Genomic DNA, 7,332 nt, shown 5'->3' with positions numbered 1-7,332 from the left:
ATTCAAGTTTGGAAGAGTTACTTGTGTTAAAAACCTTTCTATCTCATTAACATCATTTTGTGATTCTGATTGATATAATTCGGAATAGAAACTTTTGAAGGTTTCATTAATTTCGAAAGGTGTATAAGTAATTTTATTTGCACTTGTTCTAATTGCATTTATTGTTTTGGAAGCTTGTTCTGTTTTCAACCGCCAAGCAAGAATTTTGTGTGCTCTCTCCCCTAACTCATAATACCTTTGCTTAGTTCTTATGATTGCTTTTTCCGTTCTATATGTCTGAAGCGTATTATATTGTAACTTCCTATTGACAAGTTGCCTTCGTTTTTCTTCTGTCATATGTCTTTGAGATTCTTTTTCTAATTTTGTAGTCTCTTTTTCCAATTGATCTAGTTCTGCCATATATTCTTCCTTAATTTTAGACGTATAACTTATTATCTGACCCCTCAAATATGCTTTCATCGCATCCCACCGTATAAATTTATCATCCACTGAATGAGAGTTTGTATCCAAAAAAAAATTAGATCTGTTTTTTCATAAAATCATGTTAAAATCTTGATGTTTTAATAATGTTGAATTAAATCTCCATCGATAAGTCTCTTCTTCCTTCTCAGTCATTATTGTTGTCATTAATAAAGGAGAAAGATCTGACAATATTCTTACTTTATATTCCATATTTTTTACTCTGTGTTGAATATTCATTGATAATAGAAAAAGATCTATCCTTGAGTAAGTTTTGTGTCTATTGGAATAGAACGAATAGTCTCTTTCTCTGGGATTAATTCTTCTCCATATATCAATCAAATTTAAATCTTTCATCAATGATAAAGTTAGTTTTACTACCTTCGATTTTGTGACATCCTTAGTTGATCTATCTAAGACTGGGTCTAGGCAAAAATTAAAATCTCCTCCTATTAATATTTTTTCATGTGCATCAGCCAAATTCAAAAAAGCTTCTTATATGAATTTTGCATCATTTTCATTTGGTGCATAAATATTCCTGAGGGTCCATAATTCAGAAAAAAGTTGACAGTGTATAATCACATATCTCCCCGCCGAATCGGTTATTACATTTTGTATTCTAACTGGTAACGTTTTAATGATCAAAATTGCTACTCCCCTCGCTTTTGAATTAAATGAAGCTGCAACAACACTACCCACTCAATCTCTCTTTAATTTCTGATGTTCTGTTTCTGTTAAATGTGTTTCCTGTAAGAAGGCTAAATCTACCTTCATCTTCTTAACATGTGTTAAGATTCTTTTTCTTTTCACCGGTCCATTAAGCCCATTAACATTAAAACTCAAAAAAAATCAATAAATTAGTCATTATTCTTAACAAAGTTACTCCAATCTAAAACATTACTTAACACCTCAACTCTCATAGTTCCTTGGGGAATCTCTTTAAACTTCACCATGTTGCTGTGTGTTTCTCTCCCATTCATCCAGGCAAAAAGAAAGAAATAAAAGATAGATATGATACAAAAAGAAAAATAACAAAATACCCCTCTACTAATGTTGTGAATGAAAAAATACACAACACTACCCCCCTCCATTTTGCGGGTCGTGGCTATTGCCATGCTTGCACACATGAATACCGTAGCGATTGGTCAGTATTTTTTCCAGCTCCCCCGTAACAAAAAAATTGTATATATATAAAAAAAATTAATGTCACTATTCCCAACTAATATTCCTCAAATTTTAACCTTTCTTCCCCTCTATCATATAATTAATAATATGTTTATATATTCTTCCACCTTTAAAAATCCAGCAAGTCTATTCCTTGACCCAGTCTTCATCTTTAATCCATCTCGCTCCCCTGGGTTTGTTCTTGTATCTTCAAGGAATCTCGCACAAACTCCTCCGCTTTCCGGTAATCGTCAAAAAATCTTTTTTCTCCGTTATTCAAAAAAATCTTCAAAGTTGCAGGATAACGCAATATAAATTGATAACCGTGGTCCCATAGGACTTTTTTCACTGGATTAAATTTCTTCCTTCTCTTCAAGAGTTCATAACTTATGTCAGGGTAGAAAAAAATTTTGTTCCCTTCTATCATCAATGGCCCTTTTCTATTCTTGGCAGCTTGGGTAGCCGCCTGTCGAATCCTTTCTTTGTCTTGAAATCTGAAACATTTTATTAAAATTGATCGTGGATATTGGTCATCTTGTGGTTTTGGTCTTAGAGCTCTATGTGCCTGCTCAATTTCAATTAATTGGTCTCCCTCTTTCATTTGCAAAGTTTCCGGGATCCATCTTTGAAAAAATTTTATTGGATTGTCTCTCTCTGTACCTTCTTTAAGACCAACAATCTTGGTATTATTACGTCTACTAAAATTTTCCAGCACGTCCACTTTTCCCAACAGTCGATTTCTTTCTGTTTTCCAGGCAAGCATATCATTTTCTGTTTTTTCCACTCTGTCATTAATATGTTCCATTGTTCTTTCCAACTTTTGAAGTTTCTTATCCATTTTCTCCTGTCTTTTCATAGCTTTATCATAGCACATCTTCATGTCTCTAAGCTCTGTTTTTAATCCTTTTAATTCAGTCAATACTTGCAATAAAGCCTCCCCTATGTCTCCATCGCATCCTATATTTTCAGTCTCTTCTAGTTCTTCCTCCTCCTCTTCATCTGTATTCTCTGCGGAATCCAATTCTGACTCTGAGTCACTTTCCCTTGCAGTGGCTGTCAGTTCTTGTAGTTTGAGTTGTATCGATTTGCGCATGCCTACTTCTTTGCGCATGCGCAATTCCGGCATCTTCTTCCCAGGGACCGCTACCGCCGCCGTTGCTCCCTGTTCTTCTGCGCCAGAGATGAAATGTGTCTCCTCCGAAGGAGATCTAACCTGAGTCCGAGGTTCCATTACTGCAGTAGGCCCTTTTTCCTTCCCATCTTGCGGCAACTTCACAACAACAGGCTTCTTCTGTTGCGGTTTGCGAGGCATATCGTAAAATGGTCTTGAGAAGTTTATAAGTAGTTTTCGGAAAGTATTTGTTAACTTTGCTTTGTTTAAACGGTACTTGCTGATTTTTTACGGGAGAGCTGGATTTACACATCTCAATCCCACGTCATCACGTGATGTCCCCCAGGCTATGGTCTGTTTGTATGGTGCAATGTGACTTAATGTGCTGGATCTGAGGAGTGGATATGACCAGATCCCGATGAGTGAGGCCGATGAGGAGAGGACAACCGTTATAGGTTCCCTAGGATTCTTTCAATCCGAAAAGATGCCCCAGGGCATATCCGGAGCCCCTGCAACCTGCCCACAGGGCCTGAGGAAGACTGTGGGGGGATGTGGAGGTGTTCAGAGTTTTGGCGTATGTGGATGACCGCCTGGAGTTTGGATTTGCCTTGGGGGATGATGATGCGAGGCCAGTGGCGAAGCCTGGGCGACAAAGAGTTAAAGAATTAAAACTTTCTTTGGACGAGTGCCAGGTCTGGAGAAAGAGGCAGTTCAGGGAAAAGCGACTGAAGCGAAGTGTAAAATGTGGAGGAGTTTTTGGCCGGAGGAGTTTGGTGCAATCTGAGAAAAATGACCCGACATACCAGTTGAACTTCCTGGTGTTGGAACAGACGGTGGTGGACCTGGGGATGGAAACCCAGGTCGTCAATCAGAATGAGACACTGGGGAGAGAGAGGATTTGCACCGCTGAACTGAGCGCTTAGAAATGGAGGCTTGGAGACTAAGTGCCGCACTTTTGGAACAAACTTTGAAGACTTAGAGTCCACGCTCGTCAACGTGGAGACGGAGAACTGGAATTTCAAGCAGAAACTGCAGCCACTTACTGATGAATTAATCCAGAAAAGATTGGAAGAATTACAAGTTGGGGAAGATCAAGGAAGTGTTCTGCCTAAGGCCAACAGAAGACTGAGAGCCCGGAGAGGGGAGTTTGACTACACTTCCGAGGAGGTGAAGCAATTGAGGACAGATCTCGGAAAAGGGAAGCGGACGCTTGAAGGGAACCTGAAGGTGACCATCGACAGTTTAAATGAAGTGGAAAAACTGAAAGTTGACCTGGAAGAAGTCATCAGGAAGAAAAAGCTGGGGATAAGTTCAGTGAACACTAAACTGAAGGCTGAATATCCTTTAACTGCTGCTTTTCAGGTCGGGGTGGAAGAAGCAGATGGGGTAACTGCGTCCAGATTGAGATGGCCAAGAAGCGTGAGTCAGAACTGCTGAGACTGTGGCAAGAGTTGGAGGAGTCCAAGAAGAAGCTGTCGTCTCGATTACAGGAGGCTGAAGAGGCTGCAGAGCCAGCCCAGGCCAAGTGCTTCAGTTTGGAGAAAATCAAGCAGCAGCTACCGATCGGGGAAATGATGAAGAATACAGATTCGAAGGATGATGTGCTGGGCATGTGGTAGATGCTGCCTTTTGCTAACTTCCCGTTGATTGAGGAAGAGACCTTTGGCCCTTCTCCCACTCTGTCAGGTGTAGTGGGAAGGGCTAGCTGTGGGCGTCCTGGGCTACAACAGGACCCGGAAGGAAAAGAGGCGGGGCCCCAGACACGGGACGGGGGCTCCAAGTTGCAGTGGAGGCATGAGTGAGGGATTGAGAGGGGAGTTGGCAAGCAGACCCGAGGTATCCCTGTAGTGTTCGAGCCTTAAGTGTTTAGGTGAGGGGGTACGGAGGTCTTGGAGGATTAGGAAACTCGCAGATAGGTTGGCCTATGTAGCACCCATGGGACCAGGCGTGAGGTCCACTGTTTGGGAAGCAATGTCACTGTGTGCACCTGGATTGGATTTTTGTGTCTGCAGGAATGGTTGGCGAGTTATTTAGAAGTCATGAGGTCATGACTTTATTTGGTGGGGGGAGGGTGTACAGGGTTTCTTCTTTTATGCTACTGGCTAGGTGTTGGTACAGCAACTGACCCAGTGGGAAGTGTCCAGGCCGGTGCCGGGCGGGATTTCCCCTCGACATATATGAGCCAATAAAGCAGAGCTTTACATTTGGGAAATTAAAATCTCCCGTCACGACAACCCTGTTAGACCATAAGATATAGGAGCAGGAGGAGGCCATTTGGCCCTTTGAGTCTGCTTCGCCATTCATTCATGAGCTGAACCAATTCTTCCAGTCATCCCCACTTCCCCTCCTTCTCCCCATAGCCCTTGATGCCCTGGCTAATCAAGAACCTATCTATCTATGCCTTAAATGCATCCAATGACTTGGCCTCCACAGCCACTCGTGGCAACAAATTCTGCAGATTTACCACCCTCTGACTAAAGTAATCTCTCCGCATCTCTGTTCAATCCTGAAGTCGTGTCTTGGACTCCTCTACCATGGGAAATCACTTTGCCACGTCTAATCTGTTCAGGCCTTTTAACATCCGAAACTGTTATTACTGGATCGTTCCAGAATCTATCTCCCTATCAGCTCTTCGATGTCCCTGTTACTATTGGATGGTCGATTAAAAAAAGACCCAGTAGATTATTGACCCATTCCTGTTTATAAATTCCACTCATGACTTGCTCCTTTTCTGCAGCTGTGACACTATCTCTGATCAGCAGTGCAAGGCCCCATCTCTTTTGTCTCCCTCCCTGTCCTTTCTGAAACAACTAAAGCCTGGCAGTCTAAGTAGCCATTCCTGCCCCTGAAACATCCAAGTCTCTGCGATGGCCACGACGTTATAGCTCCAAGTACTGATCCACACTGCAAGCTCATCTGCTTTGTTCATGATGCTTCTTGTATTAAAATAGACACATCTCAAACCATCTGAACACATCCTTTCCCTATCACCTGCCTATCCTCTATCTCACACTGCCTACAAGCTTTCCCTATTTCTGAGCCACCGCCACTTCCTCTGTCTCTTCAGTTCAGTTCCCACCCCGCAGCAATTCCAGTTTAAATTCTCCCCAATAGCCTTCGCAAACCTCGCAGCCAGGATATTAGTCCCCTGGGATTCAAATGCAACCCATCCTTTTCGTACAGGTCACACCTGCCCCAAAAGAGGTCCCAGTGATCCAGAAATCGGAATCCCTGTGGCCTGCTCCAGTCCCTCAGCCACGCATTTATCCTCCACCTCATTCTATTCCTATACTCAGTGTCACGTGGCACAGGCAGTAATCCCGAGATTACTACCTTTGTGGTCCCGCTTCTCAGCTTTTTTCTTAACTCCCTGTAGTCTGTTTCCAGGACCTCCTCCCTTTTCCTACCTATGTCGTTGGTACCAATATGTACCACAAACTCTGGCTGTTCACCTTCCTGCTTCAGGATATCGTGGATAGATAGATAGATAGATAAACTTTATTAATCCGGAGGGAAATTTGTTTTTGTTACAGCCGCACCAACCAAGAATAGAGTGTAGATATAGCAATACAAAAAACCCCAAGAGTCAAACAACAAAATGCAAACTATGCCAGATGGAAAATAAGTCCAGGACCAGTCTATTGGCTCAGGGTGTCTGACCCTCCACAGGAGGACCTCCACGGGAGGAGCTGCACGTTCGATGACCACAGGCAGGAACGACCTCCCGTGCCGCCAAGTATCGTATCACGGTGGAATGTGGCTGAAGTCCAACAGTCAAAAATTCAATATCCAGTCTGCAAACATGTTCCTCGATCATAATATACCCTGGATTGCACCATCCTTTGTTGTTGCGATCAGAAACATCCTGGATCCTGGCTCCTGGGAGGCAAACTAACATCTGTGTTTTTTTTTTCCTATGTCCTGTGGCAAAGAATTCCATGGATTCACCACTCTCTGGGTAAAGAAATTCCTCCTCATCTTCCTTCAATCCATGGTTGAAGAAGTTTGGTATGGATCTCCAAAACCTAAGGACTTTCTGCAGGGGCACAATTGAGAGCATCCTGACTGGCTGCATCACTGCCTAGTATGGGAACTGTACTTCCCTCAATCGCCAGAGTGAGTGGTGCGGACAGCCCAGTGCATCTGTCGATGTGGAGGGCAGGTAGTTTTGAGGAAATAGGGAGGCTACAGAAGGACTTAGACAGGTTCGGAAAATGGGCAAAGAAATGGCAGATGGAATGTGGTGTCGGGAAGTGTATGGTCATGCACTTCAGTAGATGAAATAAAAAGGTTGATAATTTTCTAAATGGAGAGAAAATGCAAAAATCTGAGGCACCACAGGGATTTGAGAGATCTTGTGCAGGATTCCCTGAAGTTTAATTTGCAGGTTGAGTCTGTAGTGAGGAAGGCAAATGTGATGTTAGCATTCATTTTGAGAGGACTAGAATATAAAAGCAAGGTTGTAATGTTTGCAATCAGAACTGTGGGAATGATTGTACTAAACACTGAGCTGAGGCCAATAAACAACATCCTGACAGAAGTATTAGTATTGTCCAGGTGACCAAGGCTACAGATCAAGTTGCCCTACACAGCTTGGT

The 7,332-nt window shown here is 42.7% G+C and overlaps 1 protein-coding gene across 1 annotated transcript in view; it reads left to right on the top strand.

Annotated features, from left to right (window-relative positions):
• Window positions 1–2,708: 2,708 nt before the first annotated feature.
• Window positions 2,709–7,332, top strand: part of LOC140198139 (uncharacterized) — a 153,258-nt gene continuing 148,634 nt past the window's right edge. Inside the window, exon 1 of the mRNA XM_072259099.1 lies at window positions 2,709–2,861. Coding sequence (XP_072115200.1) covers window positions 2,810–2,861 — 52 coding nt within the window. The 5' untranslated portion in view covers window positions 2,709–2,809. The remainder of the gene's footprint in view (window positions 2,862–7,332) is intronic.

This window comes from Mobula birostris, chromosome 5 (genome assembly GCF_030028105.1).
Source record: "Mobula birostris isolate sMobBir1 chromosome 5, sMobBir1.hap1, whole genome shotgun sequence".
Taxonomy (NCBI): domain Eukaryota; kingdom Metazoa; phylum Chordata; class Chondrichthyes; order Myliobatiformes; family Myliobatidae; genus Mobula; species Mobula birostris.
The sequence above is the reverse complement of the archived record's forward strand: the minus strand, read 5'-3'. Positions and strand labels throughout refer to the sequence as shown.